Genomic DNA, 17,701 nt, shown 5'->3' with positions numbered 1-17,701 from the left:
TGTCCTGAGATATATTAACCCTGGAGGTGAATCATTATCTGGCCGCGTATCTGCTTGTCAAACTCGGCCTGAAACAGGTAGGTATGACTCAACAGCACAGCAGCAGATCAGATAAATGATAGATCAGAGAAGCCATTTCAAAATACTACTAATTCAAATTTGTATTGTCACTTAAAATGCATTGCTTTTAACGGTGTCAGTGCTTCTGTGCTTTTCCTAATATATTTTGCTGTAACTGGTGTGGCTATGTTTGCATGAAACTTCTGCTTGCATTGGGAATCAACTTTTGTTTTTTAAAAGTTTACCAAATTTGGTACTTTCAGTTCTGTCCTCGAAAGCTCTGAACTGTGTGTTTTTAGGAAGATTTCAGATAAAGGATAACAGCACTTGATTTAGTTGCCTGTAATATTTCAGTTTAAAAGTAGTTTCTCCCTTTGTGCCATGAATAATACTTATTTCATGATGAACCCGATCAATCAAGTTAGTTCTGTTTACAGACCTCAACAACATATGATGACAACGTGTGCTCTGGTAAAAGATAAGTACTCCATATCCTTTGAATGGCAGAGGCATTCCAAGTCTGCATTCAGGATTATCTTGTATTATGCCTAGCATTATCAACCTGCTGAGAATCAGTGGAATTTAGTCACAGTTCCTCTCAGTAGTTTGGAGAGGACAGATCTGAAGACAGATCTGAAGTCAGGTACTACTCATTAGATTAGAAGCAGCTTCGTAGTCAAGTCTGGCTTACATTGCCTGGCAGACAAGGGAACCTGCTTTAAATAAAGCTTTTGTCTGTGTCTTGGAGCTTCCAAGAGGAAACCTTTGCTATCCATAACATTTAAGTGCTTTTGAGAACCTCTGGTATCTAAAATATGCAGCAGAAATTTGTATAACAGGCCTTGTGTCTGTCAGTAATAATGGAAGATAGAGGTAAGAAAACATTTCAGAATATTGCAAAACTGGCTATTATAAGGGAAAAAGCTCTTTACTATAAGAGTGGTGAGGTGCTGGAACAGGCTGCCCAGAGTGGTTGTAGATGCTCTGTCCTTGGAGGTGTTCAAGGCCAGGTTGGATGGGGCCCTGGACAGCCTGGTCTAATATTAGATACAGAGGTTGGCAGCCCTGCCTGTGGCAGGGGCGTTGGAGCTTTTGATGATCCTTGAATTCCCTTCCAACCCAAGGTGTTCTATGATTCTATGAAAAAGTTTGCTTTTCTAAACCAATTTTCTCAAGACTAATGAGAGTGAAGATTACAATACTTGCATAATTCTGTTATTTACTGTGTGCAGTTATTAATATGTATTAATAGAAGAGCATTGATAAGCTCCTACTGGACCAGGTATAATATATGTAATAATAAGTCTAGAGCAATAAGCAGGTAGAGACATTTTACAGTCTTTTATTTCTATTTTTATTTATTTATTTCTGCTTGCAGGTGCTTCTCAAAGCAAAGAGTTTGTCTTCCCACCCAGCAAGGAGCCAGCTTTTGTCATGATCCCAGGAAAAAACTCCACAGAGTCTTTCTCACTGGTTTCAGGCACGTGGACTGTCAGTATAATAGCAGAAGAAGTCCTCTTGGTAAGAAAGTAATTGAGGAAAACAAGTGGTTGAAGACTGTCATGATTCTGTAATTATTTGCCAGAAAGAAGTCTGGAAGCAATTGAAATCCAGCATTAGTGAAAGGAGTACAGTGGCACAATTACCTTCAGGCTCTTACTCCTTTTTCTTTTTTTTTTTTTTTTGTTTTGTTTTGTTTTGTCCTCTGACTTTTATCTGCTCTGATTTTTCATGTACTTACAGGCTTTCAGTCTATCCAAAATATGTACCTTCAAAGGATGAAGCAATATTAATATATGCAACTGGTTGAGCATAAAAGCTCATATGAATTTTTAATTCTTACATATCAGGTGTCATATTTAAAGCTTTGCTACAGATGCTCAAGTTGTTAGTTTTCTAACAAAAATTCATCAGAAAAATATTAAGTGGTGGGCTTGATAATTAGAAGGTGATTTTCTAAATGTTTTTAATGCTTCTTCCACACATTTAAAAGTTCTCTGTGAAAGCAGTTCTGGGAAATTCCTGTATAATAAATAAATTAATAATTGTGGTGATCTTTTGTGATCCTACATCTTTAAGTTTGTTCATAAAGATACCACACTGAAATTCATGTGTGTATTTTATAGAGTTAACAAGTACTCACTATCTTTAGTCATCATCCCTGAGGCTCTGTTAAATTTATGCAATATTGTGTAAAATGTTACTAAAAAGCTTGCATGCATATTTCTTACTGAAAGTGACAGTACTGTTGTGCCTGTTTTTTTTTAATAATACCTTTGAAAAGGAATTTGTTAATGATCTTAGCCCTGAATGTTTTCACACACACACTCACAAAGTTTTTATAAGTTAGCTTAAATATGTTTTTATTGGAAAGGCAGAGCAAAAACAAGCCAGCATGTCTTACCAACACACAGATCACATCTTAAATAGATTAAGCAACTGGATCATTGGGGTTATAAACCAAGGTCAACCTTGAGTTAGAAGATATGTGTTTCAGAGCTAACTTTTAAGTAGGAGAGGCTTTTAGTTTCCAAGGCTCTGGGCTTGATGTGTCCTGTAAGGTGGTGGGGATATGATGGGGAAGCTCTTTTATGAACACCATCCTGTACAATATGTGATGAAATAGTGGCTGCAGAGTTTCCCTGCTCACGGAGCAGTGCCTTTCTCCCATCTCTGTGAAGATACAAATAGAGTTAACAAAAGATAAGTAACAACAAAAGCATGTGTCTTGCAGATAGATACTCTCCATAAAATTTGTTTCTGTAGTTGGTTTTGTGCATTGCTACATTGTGAAAGTCTGGAGATGTTTCTTCTGTATTTTTCTGCATGGTCTTGCAGTTGTTGTATTCTTTGTTTTTAGGATTACATGGTGCTGTTACCTAGAGATTATTATGAAGCATCCATCTTGCAGATCCAAGTTACAGAGCCTTGCACCTATTCAGGACATGTTTCAACAGAGAAGTCAGTAAATATGCTGGAAAATAAACTATTGTGTTGGGTCACATTGTTATTATCCCACTGCAACTGAAAGCAATAATAATGATGTGTTTTTTTTCTTTTTTGTTTTGTGTAAGCTGCTTGCTCTATCAGCATTTGCCATTGGGCAAATTTTCCTGTGTCCTTGCTTCAGAGGCAGTATATTTCAGGCATGGTGGAAAACATGGAATGCCTGTCCGACAGCCAACTCCTGATCAACCAGCGATGTCACATATCAGTGGAAGTGAGGTTAGATTCCTGCATGCTAATTGCAGTCCCATCTGCACTATAAACTATAAAACTACTGGATTAAAACAGTTGCAGATTCATGGCTTAGGATTTGCAGATCTTTAACTCATCCCTACAGCAGACTCTGCGTTAAGTTCTAAATTTTTTATAGATTTTAAAAGATTAATATAGGCACATCTATAACTGTGACCAGAGTAGATGTTTCACTCTGACATAACTGTCTTATTAAATAAAAATCTCTGTGTTTCAGGCATACTGTGTTGTTCAGCATACTGCTTAATTATAGTAGAAATTGCAAAAGGATTTGTCATCAGTGACTCTTAATCTTTTTTTTTTCTTTCCCTTAAATAGCTATAGTTATGTAAAATTTTTACTTCATTTAAAAAGCAGGCAGAAGAAAGTATGCCACTGCTGTAAGTCCATTGAAAGAGAAACATGTTTTATGAAATTGAAAATTGTACTAGAAACATGTTTCATTTGGGAAAAAAAAAAAAGAAAGAAAAAAAAAAAAGAAAACATTTTATTGTGTGATAATTACATGTAGAGTGATGATTATGTCCTCTATTACTGTGGCATTAGCTTTTAGAAACACCAAGTATGACAAGGATACTTACGTGCCACAGGCCCTGGTGCTTGTTTGCAACTACTGGTAATTTCAGTGAAGTCAGGATGGCTGTTGACAGAATTATTTGCTTGCTTAAACATTCGTAGCTTCAGGACATTGAGAAAAACATCTTAAATTTGAATTGTATGGCCAAATGTAACAAAAAACTGTAACCACAGCACTTTCCATTCAACTACTTCAGAGTATTTTCTGTAAAATATTAATTTAAGCAACTTGCAGAGATGAACTAACAGAAAAAATAGTTTTTTCAGAAATTAGCAATGGCTATGTGGAGAAGATGCTTTCAGTCTTCATAGGGAATCAGTACACAGTACTTCAGAAGTAGGAATTATGTTCATGGAAATGTTTATGTAGCAGAGAATTAGAGTTCGCTTTTATTTGTTTTTGAAGATAAGCTAGAGATGAGAATTACAATTTATTAGCATCATTAGAATTTCCTCACTGGTAAATTCTACTGTTGATAACAGAAATAATAAGCCTCAGCTTATCTTGCAGATCTGCTGTTATCTTCCCAGAACTGTTAAATGGCAGCTGTTTCCTGAATTTGATTGACTCTCATTAGTAGACAAAGTGATAATTTATAAGCACTACTTCTATTCTGTTGGATTGTCCTTTGCTGTGACAGTACTAGGTTGGCTCTAGACTAAAGCTGACTGGTTAGGTTGGAGGACAGGAAAAGGGAGCTTCCTGCAAGAAAAAAAATGAAAAATCTAAAGACTTTTTTTCCAACATTGCTTGACCTAGGTCAATTTACAGATGACCATAAATGTTCCTCAAGTTGGTCGCTATGTTCTTGTTTTTGAATACATCAATGAAGATGATCAGCTATACACTGCTGAGGTAGCAGTAAATAGTCCTGGACCTATCACAGAAGGCAGAGTGAGAATATACAGTTGCAAATACAGGTGAGAACTTCCAGGTTAAATACTAAATGGTTAAGCAACCATTCAGTATATAATTATACCTTTTATATTTTGGAATCCATTGTGCTATATACATTGTTCAAATATTGGATTGACTAAAAAGCAAATACGTGATTGTCTGGGTATTGTATACATTTTTAAGTCTGTGCAGTCAGCACATTAAATACTGCTGCTGCTTTAGTGAACTTTTTCTGTACAAAGAGATTTTTTATATACACTTAAATCTTTATAAATTATGAATCTTGGGGTCCAGTAGCAGGGCATCCAGCAGCTCTGTTGGCAGCAGATGTCTGCAGTATTTATACTTGTTTAATTAAAAGCAGTCTGAGGGTTTGGGCTATAATGAAAAGTAGCAGTCAGTATTACAAGGGTGTTCCCACTGTTGTAACAAGATTTTTTGAAGCAGATGTATAAATGTTTCTCTGAGTTTCTGAGTGTAGCCATCCTTTGGCTGTTGGGCTGTAGGCAAGGTTGTAAGCCATATGCTGATTTATCCTTGTTGACTGCTGAGATTGCTGGAGATGTTTCAGAGATTTTGCCTGTCCTGGTGAGATTGTCCTTAACACTTGAGCAATTCAGAATATGACTCAAATGTGATACTGCAAGTGTCTGTGCCCCTGGGAGCGTGAGGAGACTGCTGCCATGCATCAATTTTTCTTGTCAGCCAAATTTTGGACAGATTGGAGGCTTGAGGCTGTTTAGGGTGAAACTGCCCAGTAGGAAAAAATTGTTTCCATCAGCATATTTGTGATACAGAGCAGAGCTATGTGAAGCAGTGACCTTGCAAGGTTATTGCTAGACAAAGTTCTTATTTTAGCCTGTTGTGTAATACTTTGAGCCCCCAAACACTTTTTATAGAGCTTCAATTTTATTGCTTTTATAGCAAACCTCTCTTATGGGGCTTATTTTGATTTTACTCGTTAGTGTATCTGTTACACTAAGAGATTAGTCATGGAAAAAAAAAGCAACAAAGAAAGCCTTTGCTACTTAAATGTAGCAATGCAGTAAATCCCTTCTGCTGCCATTCTACATTAAGCTAATAGTCACGTTGCAAGTAAATTGCTGTGTCATCTTTCCTGAGCAGAAAGATGTGTGTCCCTTCTGTTAGAAAATGAAACAGTTGAACCACAATGAAGTCCATGCACATCAGAGAAACTTGAGAAATCACAAGTAAAATGTGTCAGGCCTTGCTCAAAGGGAACTGTTTCCACTTCTGTAAGGCTGTAGGAGTCCTGCTCCCTCAATAAAGCAGGGTTCCAAGCCTCTTGCAAGACTCTTCTTTGTGTCTGTCTTTACCGAAGATCTAGAGCTAAATGAAGGTAGTCAGCAAGAGACACAGACTAGCAATTTTTCACTTGCATTGAGGAGAATCTCAGAGGACAGTTTCATAAAATCAAGAATTGCTCAGGTGCCATTGAGTGGATAATAGCTGCTAGTCCACACAATCAACAACGTGTAGTGATATGAAAGCAGAGGCTGGTACATTCTGGTACCTCAAGGAGCACAGACCGGGTACTGGATGTTAATTACATGCCATGTAACATCTGCAGACGGCATGTAAGTATTTTTCAGCATCAGAGCTGAGGTATGGAGGTTTAAACTCTGTGTAGATCAGTCTAAAAAGGACAAGCATCATTTTATAGGTGGTGCTTCCTTTGTGAGGATGCTGCGTGTTTACCAGTGGCCAGCCACAGTTGTTACTTACAATCCAGCAGAATGACCGGGCACCAGTGGTGAGGCTAGCTAGGCAGCTGAGTTAGGCAATAGAATAAACAGCATGGCCTTGCCAAGAGGCTCATTTAATCCTGTTTTCTGTCTCAGTTTCCTTTGTCGTAGTGTTGTTGTTGATGATAGGAATCGCATTGCAGCTTATGACCTTCTAGCAGATACAAAGATACATCTTAAGGCATCATCAATTAATTTTCTTCTGGTAAGTTTTCATTTCCTTTTCTCTTTTGTAATCCTTATTCCCCAAGCAGATATACATATGATTCTATGATTCTTCTTATGTTCATATGTTCTGTGAAAGCATGTAATTTAGGTGCTTGAAGATGTTGGTTTATATATACACAGACAATACAGAGTCAGGCAAGAAAGGCAAATTCCTGTTTATATTCTGTATCACCAAGAGTATTCCCCCCTCTCTTATTTCAGAGAGGCTTTATTTCAGTGCCCTTCTGTTTTCTATATGCAGAGTTTAAATTAAAAGCTTCTGGTAGTTTCTTCTTCTTCTTCTTTTTTTTTTTTTTTTTTTTTTTTTTTTTTTTTCTAATCCTCAAAATCTATCTGAGAGTTTCCCAAGTCTCCTAGTTTCAGATAATAAGATAATAAACAAATTCATTTTAGAAACAGAACTTTGAAATGCTTGGAATAAAAAGCCTTCGCTGCCATCTTTTGGTCCATGCCAGTAATACATTTTTCTGGACACTGATTTTTTTCCTAATTGTTTCTGTGTTCACTGTTTCAGAAACATGAAGATGGTTGAAATCTAGAGTTAGGATTAAATTATAAACACACAAGTAGTTTCATAGAAATGTTATAAAGAAAGCATTATATCAGTTATTAACCCTTTCTGGAGGCAGTGTTCAGTGTGAATAAATACCATTTGAGCTATAGCTCAATGTTAACTCGCTGTAGCAGTTGCTGTGCTAATGTGATCCATATCCAGAAGTTGTTGATACTATCAGGCTATATATCTAAGTATGGAGGTTTTATACTAAGAATATCTTTATTTTTATTTCTAAAATGCAGCAGTATTTTTCTGAATAACTTACTTCGAGATTGGTTTGAATATTCTCCTGATATATAGGAAATACCTGTTATTGACAATACTAATTGTGCTTATTTTTCAGCACAAGGTTTGTATTATATCAGCTGAAGAATTTTCATTAGAATATGTGAATCCTAAAGTGCACTGCATAGCTGTTTATAGGAGCACTCATGAAAGAAGGTAGTGTAACTGTTCTGCTTTTTCATGCTTTCTGAAAGGTATCATGAAAGGGAGACCTTTTTAATTTAATTCTTTTTAATGAACCTTTGCTCAGTGACTAAAAGTTGGCTCGTAAGCCACTTTTACAAGGTAGAATTAGTAAAAAAGTTGAAATGTTGTTAATTCTGGCCTTTTCCTTGCCTATCTGAACTACTGAGTGCTAGTGCACTAGAGAACAAAAGTATTTCATTTGCTGTCCAATGTGGTAAGTGTCCAAGATCAAAAAACATTTCAGCTCCTGTTAGTCTTGCCTGCATGTCCCTAGTGATTCGAGTCTTAAGCCTTTTTTCTGATTGATCTGACAATGAGGAGAGCCTCAAAGTAAAAGTGAATATTATTTGCAAGACTTCAGAGGCAGAAAGTGACTAAGTGGCTAGGTCTGGTAGTTTGCCAGATGGTAACTCCTAATATAATGGCTGAATTGAAATAGAAAACAGAAAAACCTGGATAGCAAATTGGATAAAAGTATGCAACTGTACTTGGCTTGCCAGCCTGCTTCTGTTCAGTCTTACAAATGAGAGTAGCTTTCTAATATGGAATGTACTTGTCCTGGCATGATAGGAATTCTGCATTCCTAGGCAATATATACACCAAGTAAAATGGGGGAAAAAAGCTGGATGTAAAACATGATTTAAAATAAAACTAATGTAGATATATATAACTTGTTTTTTTTTTTTTAGTCTCTTTCTATATTTGCATATTTTGCTATATGTTTCTGTTCCATTTTTAAGACCAATACCTGGCATAATTTTTGCTCTCCTCAAAGTGTTTAGTGTTCACCAAGTTGAAAGATGCAGAATCTTGGCTCAGTTTAATAGTATTAGAAGCAGATGTTGCACATGGTTTCCTGCACAAGCCTGGCAAATAGATCTGAATCTCAGAACTGGAACACCGTTGGCATTCCAGTTCCTTGTCTGTCCTGAACAAAGAGTTATCATTGTCTTCTGAGTACCTACAAGAATTGAACAAACACCAGCATGAAACCCTCAAATAACATTTTCTCCTGAAGTTTTATAAAACATTTATCTCAATCAAATTATTAAGAAATGAGTATACCAAGTAAAAATTGGTTAAACACAGCAGTGGATGAATTGGGATGCTTTCAAGGAGCACTATTTTGGCTTCGGTTCTACAAATATTTTGAATACATACTTAACTTTTAAGTACATAAGTAGTCCCACTGCCTTTGGTGAGAAGACTTACATTTTTAAAGGTCATACCTACGTAAATATTTGTAGAACTGAGAACTCGGTGTTAGCACAGACTGCTGAAGGCAACTAACAGCATCATATAACATTTTTTTAAATTATATTTTAAAACTCTTGGTTTCCTTAGAAAACTATGGATAACTGTTTAGTTTATGGAAATTTTGAGTAAATAAAATCAGTCCACATGCATTTTCCCCTTTGTAAGCTAGCTCTGTACCTACTGCTTTCATTTACTTTCTGACCATGTCCATAAAATTCCGAAGAGTAACAGTGGTTACTATTGCATTGTTAACTGTATTACATTCTACCATGTTAACTTCTGGGATTTAAATGCATTTTCTTTCATGGTGCTGAAGGAATGTTCCCAACCCCAAGAGTAATTATTATTATTCTGTTTTTAGTGTAACATGCATTCCCTCAGTGTATGAAACTCCACCAGCAACTTTGATTTTGGATGCATTTGGGGATGGGAAAATCTCTGAAGGACAAAGAAATATACTTCATCAGCCACTGAGTCCTCCTTTATCTTCTGACAAAGTTGATGGAGTCACCTTGGCATCATTACAGGTAGTTCATATTTTGAAACTAGTGTTTCTAAAGTCACAAATGATGTTCTTAGAAAATTTATTTAGATGAAGCATTCTAAGAAAATAAAAACTAAATGAAGTGATCAAAATAATATTGCAGACTGAGTAAGCCACAAAGATAATATACCAAAAGAGAAACAATGTGCCAGTTTCTTTCTAAGCCTATACTAAACTGCAAACCTACTAATCTGTAGTCTTGGAAACTACAGAAGTGCATTATATGTGCTTGACATGTTAACAAGTAGGAGCATCTGGATGTAATGCTGTAGCCTTTGAAGTTATTGTTAACTTCCTGAGAAATACCAAGTCCCCTCTTTACTGTTGCAGCTAGGAGTTATATAGAAAAAAATATATATTATATATATAGAAAAGTTGATAAAAACAATAATATTTCACAAAAGAAATGTACTAATAGAGCTGTTCTTGCTTCTGCAGAACCAGGTAACCATGACTGGCAGAGTGCCCCGCTTGGGCAAATATGTATTTGTGGCACATTTTTATCAGCCAGCACATCCAACATTCCCTGTACGCGTGCATGTGAATGCAGGACATGTGTGGTCAGGTAGGAATCCAAATTTAATCTAACTCCTTTCTCTTCTCAGCGTTTTGATGTACTGGTCATTGTTTGGCATTACGCTTCTTCTAGGTTCCTTTAATGCTTCATTCTGCCCTCATTCTTCTGGCTGTCGGGATCAGGTGATTGCAGAAAACCAAATTGAGCTTGACATTTCTGAACCTGAAGTCTCTGTTACAGTAATGATACCTGACAGAAGAATGCTGGTTTTGGTGAGTTTACTACGTAAGTGTACTTGAAAATACTCTTGCAACTTCACCAGCCATTTAGAGATAGGTACAAGGACGAAAACTAACAAGAAAGTATTTGATTTTTTTACATAGTGTTTCAAATTGTTAGGATCTTGTACGCTGCTTTTGTTTTTAAGTTTCTAAAATATCATGCATTGCTTTTATTGTATGCTGATTTTAGAGTAAATCTGAGGAGGAGGGTGGGGATACATACAGCTTCCGAGTATGTTTTCCTACCTTTTTGTTAAAATGTGATATTCTGGGGGGACCATCCAGTACTCATAAAGAAGTAACATTAAAAAATATAAATGCCTCAGCTTTTTTGCGTGTTTTTTTTTGTTTGTTTGTTTTTGTCTTTTTTCCCTGAAATGTACAATTCAGCTTTTTCTGTTTTAAGGAAAGTGTCTTAGTTGTTCCAGCAGACAACTACAGTTACAAAATTCTTGACAAAAAGACCATGGACAAGTCATTTGATTTTATTACCCAGTGTGGAGGAAACAGTTTCCACATCGAGTAAGCATCACTTCCTAAAAAACTGGGCATTTGAAAGCTGGTATTTAATATTATTTTCACTTCTTATTAAAGAAAAATGAGTAAAAACTTCATCCCTTTGCTGTGTTAAAATGCTTTTCATGGCTTATGCTGGCTCATTAATATTGCATGAATCATTTTTCCATGACTTTCTATTGTAAATGAAATGTAAAGGTAACTTTATTACTCACAGGATGGAAGAGGAAAATCTATGTCATCTTTCTGTCTTTGGTATTTCCATCTTTGGTATTTTGCTTGGCCTGCTGAACTAATATGACTAATGTACATACTTTCTTTGAAAAAAATCTCTTACCTACTCTTACCTATCTACATAATGATCAAAATCATTTACTACTAATATAATTAATGTAAGTATGTCCTTGCACGCCATCCTTGTTTCAAAGACTTGTTTGAAAGATAGGACCGTAATTTACAGAACCACTGCAAAGTATTCTGATAGCAATTTCCAAGTTGCAATACTGACAAAATTTATACTTCAACTTAAACAGCCCAGAAAGATCATCAGCCTTCTGTAAGGATTCTGCAAGATCACTTGTGGCGTTCTACAACAATGGAGCAGTGCCATGTAATTGCCATAGCGAAGGTTCCATGAGCCCCACCTGCAGCCCTCTGGGAGGACAGTGTATTTGCAGACCTAACGTCATCGGGCGTCAGTGCAGCAGATGCCAGACTGGCTACTATGGATTTCCATTCTGCAAGTGTAAGTACATGCTCTGGCTTATTCAGTACTTGAGAAGACCTTAGTTATTTAGTTCTCTCATTTCATTGCATGGGCACCGCACCTTCACTCTTTTTTACAGAGCAGCCTGGTTGAGTCATCTTAGATTTAGCATAGCTTTCAATTTGATGCAGAGGTAAACTCATTCCCTTTAAGCGCACCTAGTTCACAATGAAATGTGTCTTCATGTGAACTATCCGATCGGGACTTACAGTTTTACTGGTTATAATCCATATTGCTTCTCAGTTAAGTTGATTTTTCTGCACTGACTGCTTAGTAGTTGCTGTGTTAACACTACTATATCTCAATTTACACCTTCAAGATTTTCCATGGATAATCAAGGACACATAGCATTCTTAATTCCTCTCATTGTGATATTGTTCTTAATAACATCAACAGATCTGTAGATCGTGCCCCTAGTCCTCATCTGCCTTCCATATATGATTCTCTGTTAATATTGCTTTGTAGAAGTGATCATCTTGAAACCAAAGCTATTAATTGTTTAATACTTGGCAGTTTGGGGAAGTTTGAATTCAAGCAACCAATCCATGGGAAAGAGCCAGGGTCTCAAGCTACTCTTTGGAGCTACAGTTACAGTCACATAATCATGTTCCATGGCCTTGGCTGACCTCACTCTCATATCATCATGATAGCTGGAGTTGAATAAACCACTTAATAATAAACCACCTAAAGTTTGAAAATTTTGAAAGAGAGAAAAGAAAAAATGTAGCTTGTGTTTGTTTTATATTAAGATTTTATAAGAATTTATCACTGTAAATTGAGATGTGATTGATTTGTAGAATGTTTTCTTTGATATAGTATGCAACTGTGGGCAGCGTCTTTGTGATGACTTAACTGGCAAATGCATTTGCCCTCCTCGAACTGTGAAACCGAAATGTGAAGAGTGCGAGAAACATCACTTTGGCTATCACCCTCTTGCTGGCTGCGAGAGCTGCAATTGTTCAGAAAGAGGAGTTGTTAATGCAGCAAGACCAGAATGTGAAAAAAACAAGGGGCAATGCAAGTAAGTTTGAATTATGTGCATTATACATGACTTATGAGTTGTTTGCTTCACTATTCTTTTTGGGCATGTGGAGAATGTGGGAGGATACAGGGAACTTTTACAATGATTAGCAGAAATAGAAGCGGTGTTTGACAATAGGTAGAGGTCAGCTGTTACAAGGATACATGCATTCCTCTGTAGAAATCTGTTTTGTGCGAGTAACTAATGGTGGCATTTGAGATACCCAGGCATGCATTTTGTTTGCTGGGGATGTGTCATGTAAGCTTATTCGGTGCCCGGATAGCAGTTCACCACAGACTGGAACTCTGACATATCATGGTGTATGTTATCTCTCAAATTCTTAAAAAATCTGACATTCCACAGTCTAAAGTGTGGGTTTAAAATCCAGTAATGTTTTTAAGGACTGTAAAACTCACGTGTTTGCATTGCAGTGAATTTTTAAGAGCTTAAAATAGATGCTGTGTGTATGGAAAATATCGTACATTTGGAATTGCTTTATTATGCCTTCTATATGATATGGTTATTTTTATGTATCTTGGTATGCTGAGGTAAAATATTTTCCTCTATGTATCCTGTTGTTCATATTGTCTAAATTAAGTAAAGCATACATTCATAATTGCAGGGAAGCATCTTAAATTCAGATGCTGTCAGTATTAGTATAGTTGAACATTTCTGTTTATTTCCCTGGGGGAGATAAACGGAAAGCATACATGTGTGAGAGCCAATAGGTTGCATAAGGCTGAATTTGATACAGTTTAATTGGATTGGATATGCTTTTGCAGAGTCCTAATGAAGAAATATAGTCTTTCCTACTCTGCCATTAGTCCCATGTATACGACAGAGAATACTCACTTTCGGAATTCATATTGGAATTTTATATTATTTCCTGAAATTGAACTATTTTTTCATGTCTGTTGATTTTGCATGAACTGAATAATTATTTTATCCCGATGATGAAGCAGGAAACGGTTTTCGTAGATAGGAATCAATATCAGGATTGAAATGTAGCATATATGGAACAGACTGCCCAGGGAGGTGGTAGAGTCACTGCCCCTGGAGGTGTGTATGGATAGAGTAGGTTTAGTACTTAGGGACATGGTTAGGGGGCAATATTTGGTGGTAAATGGACAGTTGGACTAGATGATTTTAGTGGCCTTTTCCAACCTTTATTATTCTTTTATATTCTGCACTGATACACTTTAATCTGATGGGACTCTGCTTTCGTTTCCCCCCATAACTTATTCTTACACAGGCAACAAAGCTGTACAAAAATAGATCAAATCATTCGGTCAAATAAAATGTAATACTTTAAAGATAGGGCTTAGCACATTTCTGCTCGAGTAAAGCTGAGGATAATTTCTGCAGAAATAGATTTTCTTTCTCAGTGAAAAGCTGTATTGCCTGATTGTAAAGATGATATCTCTAACATGCAGCCTGTGACATAAATGAGATGACAGCTTACCTGTTAAAAAAATATATGTATTCTGCAGCAAAATCTCACATTTGGCAAATATTTTTGAACTGCTTTGGAAGTATAAAGCCAGCTACGGCATTCTGATTAATACTTTTCCTTCTGTGGATTACATGAAGTTCAAAGTCCCCATCTAACTCCAGTTATTTATGTGTAGGGGGTAATGCATTCAGAGAGACTCTGAGAAACCTTACCCATTGTTTGGTGAACTGTTTTTGTATTGGGAATTGTTTTTGTATTTTACATGAAGTGCAGTTGTATGGGAACTGCTGAGTCACGGCCTGAACCTCTGATTAATCACCTGAGGTGAGCCTTGAGTCAGCCAGAGGAGCACAGGTGAAGGCAATTCACCTGTGCTGCCGGAAGGGGTGGAGCCAGGCTCCACCCCTCCTGGACCTATTTAAGAGCTGGCTACCAGAGGGGAAGGATCTCTTCTGGAGATCCCCTCTTTGGTATCTTCTGGTGAGCTCAACCCAAGGGTAAGCTCTTCCACTTATTCTCTTTTGTGATCGTTGTCTGCTTTGCCTTACTCTCATTGATTGTATTGCGATTGTAACATCTTGATTATACAAAATTATAACATCTTGGTTATACATGCAGTCTACCTCGTCCACACACTTAACTGTTTGTTTCCATGTTTGTAGTGTAGTGCATGTATAAATTTGGTGCAGAAAACCAAAGGAAACTCCATCAAATCTCTGATTGTTGATGTTGATTGAGTGATGTTGTCACAACCAAAACATAAAGATGGTGGTGGTGATGGAAGACATACTTTATAAGTGGGAATTTACTGTCTGGAAATCTTCAGGCTATTAAGGGCAGATTACTGGAATAAGCAAGTTAGTATAAACAGAAGGAAGAAAGGTCATCAGACCTACAACTTCATCGCTCTTATCAGTCTGTAAAAGTTTGTCCCAAAGGCAGGAGGAAGGCTGCCACAGAAAGATATTTTAGGTTTTCTCAAGCCTTGTTTTTGTAGTTTGGTGTCTTTTGCGTCATGTACACTTCACTCAAGTAAATCCTTGAAAAGCGGGCCCACAAAAACTAAGGCCAAGTGCAAAGTGTTGAACTTAAGTCAGGTACAAGTACAGACTAGGAGATGAGAGTAACCCTATGGATAAGAACTTGGGGGTGCTAGTAGAGGAAAAGCTAGACATAAGCCAGCAGTGTCTTCTTGCAGCCTGGAAGGCAAGCTGTATCTGGGGCTGCATCAAAAGAAGGGTGGACAGCAGGGCGAGAGATGATTGTCCCCCTCTACTTGGCTCTTGTAAGGCCCCATCTGGAGCACAGTATCCCAGCCTGGGGCTCCCAGTAGAAGCAGCATGTAGAGCTGGTGGGACAGGTCCAGAGGAGGACCATGAAGATGATCAGAGGGCTGGAGCACCTCTCTTATGATGAAAGGTTGAGTGAGTTGGGATTGTTTACTTTGTAGAAGTGAGGACTCTGGGAAGACCTCATTGCAATTGTCCAGTACTTGAAAGAAGCTTACAAACAGAAAAAAAAAAAAAGGAGTTTTTATGCATGTAGATAGTAACAGGACAAGGGGGAGTGAATTAGATTAGATCTTAGAAAGAAATTCTTTGCTCAGAGAATAGCAAGACACTGGAACAGGTTGCCCAAGGAGGTTGTGGATGCCTCATCCCTAGAGGTGTTCAAGGCAAGGCTTGATGGGTTCCTGGGCAGTTTGATCTTATTGGTTGGCAATCCAATAAGTAATCAAAATATCCCTTGTGAACAGTTGCAAACTAACACAAGACTTGTGTCAAGTTGATGTCTCCATAATTATTCATAAGACTGGGATTCTCCACATTTTTGTTAGCAGGTGAGTGCCTTGGGAAATGCCCAGTCACATCCTCCAGCTGTAAATCTCCCAGGTGCTCTTAACTGTATACAATATTTATGTTTCACTCTTTGCTGTATAGAGTAGGTCTGTGATGCTAACACTGATTTGTTGCAGAATTCTAATTCCATTGTGAGCTTTTATATCTTTCAAAATCGAATGCATAATTTCCATGACCACTATAAAATGTTGCAGTTCTTCTCACCATTCCACTGAGAGCAGTACTAATCTGCTGCTGTTTCTTCATGAAACTCAAAGTTTTTTCATAGCCATGCGATTGCCTCAAAAAGCCACCAGCCTCCCACTTTCTGTTCCTGCCTCTCTTGTTGATTCCTTCCTGCATGTTTCTTTGTTTGATAAAGATGCAAACCAGGAATAAGAGGACGGCAGTGTGATCAGTGTGCTCCAGGTACTTATGGCTTCCCGAACTGCATACCATGTAATTGTAACAGAGATGGAACAGAACCAGATGTTTGTGATCCTCGAACAGGAATTTGTCTCTGCAAGGTCAGATAAATCAAATTATTTCTGCACTCATAGGCATTGTTTGCACATCAGTGGTTATTTTAGATTCAATGGTGAATAGTGTGTGTTGATCATTAAGAATTAAATTCGGCTGTAGAAAGGCACAACTTGTATGTACAGATTATCTGCATTTATTTAAATGAGTTCAGTATCTGTTGGTTTTACAGTTCGTCTCAGTTTTTACAGGATGTTACGGCAATACAACGAAGATGTTCATTGATTTACTGAAGCAGTCTGTACCCTGCACAGATCTGCTCTATGTATCTGCATCTCAGCTTTTGGATGTTAACCAGGTCCCAGGCTTTTTTTAGCTATATTATGTCAGTTGACATTTCACTACAGCATTGTATCCAGGAAATCTTCCTTTGTTCTGATTTGCATAATTAGATATGATAAATGTGAACTTTCACAAGTGACCTTTTATACTGTAGGTTTCAAAAAGCCAGCAGGAGGGTTTTGGCAGGGAAGTTACCAGCTGTCTCTGACTAATAGGTATTATTCAGCAGTTAACTTTACAGACTGTAAAGACAGCTCATGACTAAGATAGTCTCAAATCAGTCAGTTCTATTTGTATTTGGAATATACAGACAATCACATTTCATTCATGTTTCCACGCACTTAAATAAATATTCTTTCAGGAGATTTGTTTTATGTGCAGGAGATTTTGGGGGCCTTACCAAAATCAAAAGGAAAACTCTGAGAATTCTTTCAACCATGCCTTAACAGGAGAATGTTGAAGGTGCAGAATGTGATATTTGCCGACCCGGATCATTTTACCTGGACCCTTCTAATCCCAGGGGATGCACCACTTGTTTTTGTTTTGGGGTAACAAGCAGCTGTCGCAGCACAGATCGCCATCGAACCAAGGTGTATTTGATATTTTTTTTCTTTGCTGTCATGAACCTACATTTATTCCATTATGGAAATGCCAGGATGAGAAATGTTCTGTAAGCAATGGTGCAGATTTGGTGCAGCATGATTAAATCTTAGGTGTAGCCTGAATGTGCCTGTTAGTTGAAATGACCCTCTTCAGTAGCAAACTTGAATTGATGTTTAGAAGATTTCATCTAATGGTTACTGAAGACTGTTCTTGAAAACCTATCTATCTGCTCATCTTACTACTCTGAGATGTTCTGGTAGATAGGCGTTA

The 17,701-nt window shown here is 37.3% G+C and overlaps 1 protein-coding gene across 1 annotated transcript in view; it reads left to right on the top strand.

Moving 5' to 3' along the window:
* LAMA3 (laminin subunit alpha 3) overlaps window positions 1-17,701 on the top strand; it is a 115,385-nt gene that overhangs the window by 52,253 nt on the left and 45,431 nt on the right. The window contains exons 24-37 of the mRNA XM_042836931.1: window positions 1,439-1,581; window positions 2,921-3,021; window positions 3,135-3,285; window positions 4,655-4,815; window positions 6,655-6,763; window positions 7,686-7,783; window positions 9,432-9,597; window positions 10,053-10,179; window positions 10,264-10,403; window positions 10,819-10,934; window positions 11,462-11,673; window positions 12,511-12,715; window positions 16,389-16,533; window positions 17,278-17,418. Coding sequence (XP_042692865.1) covers window positions 1,439-1,581; window positions 2,921-3,021; window positions 3,135-3,285; window positions 4,655-4,815; window positions 6,655-6,763; window positions 7,686-7,783; window positions 9,432-9,597; window positions 10,053-10,179; window positions 10,264-10,403; window positions 10,819-10,934; window positions 11,462-11,673; window positions 12,511-12,715; window positions 16,389-16,533; window positions 17,278-17,418 — 2,015 coding nt within the window. The remainder of the gene's footprint in view (window positions 1-1,438; window positions 1,582-2,920; window positions 3,022-3,134; window positions 3,286-4,654; window positions 4,816-6,654; window positions 6,764-7,685; window positions 7,784-9,431; window positions 9,598-10,052; window positions 10,180-10,263; window positions 10,404-10,818; window positions 10,935-11,461; window positions 11,674-12,510; window positions 12,716-16,388; window positions 16,534-17,277; window positions 17,419-17,701) is intronic.

The sequence above is a fragment of the Centrocercus urophasianus genome, unplaced genomic scaffold (assembly GCF_019232065.1).
Source record: "Centrocercus urophasianus isolate 14NV4802_14NV808 unplaced genomic scaffold, USGS_Curo_1.0 seq_11, whole genome shotgun sequence".
Lineage (NCBI taxonomy): Eukaryota > Metazoa > Chordata > Aves > Galliformes > Phasianidae > Centrocercus > Centrocercus urophasianus.
This window is presented reverse-complemented; position numbering and strand designations above follow the sequence as displayed.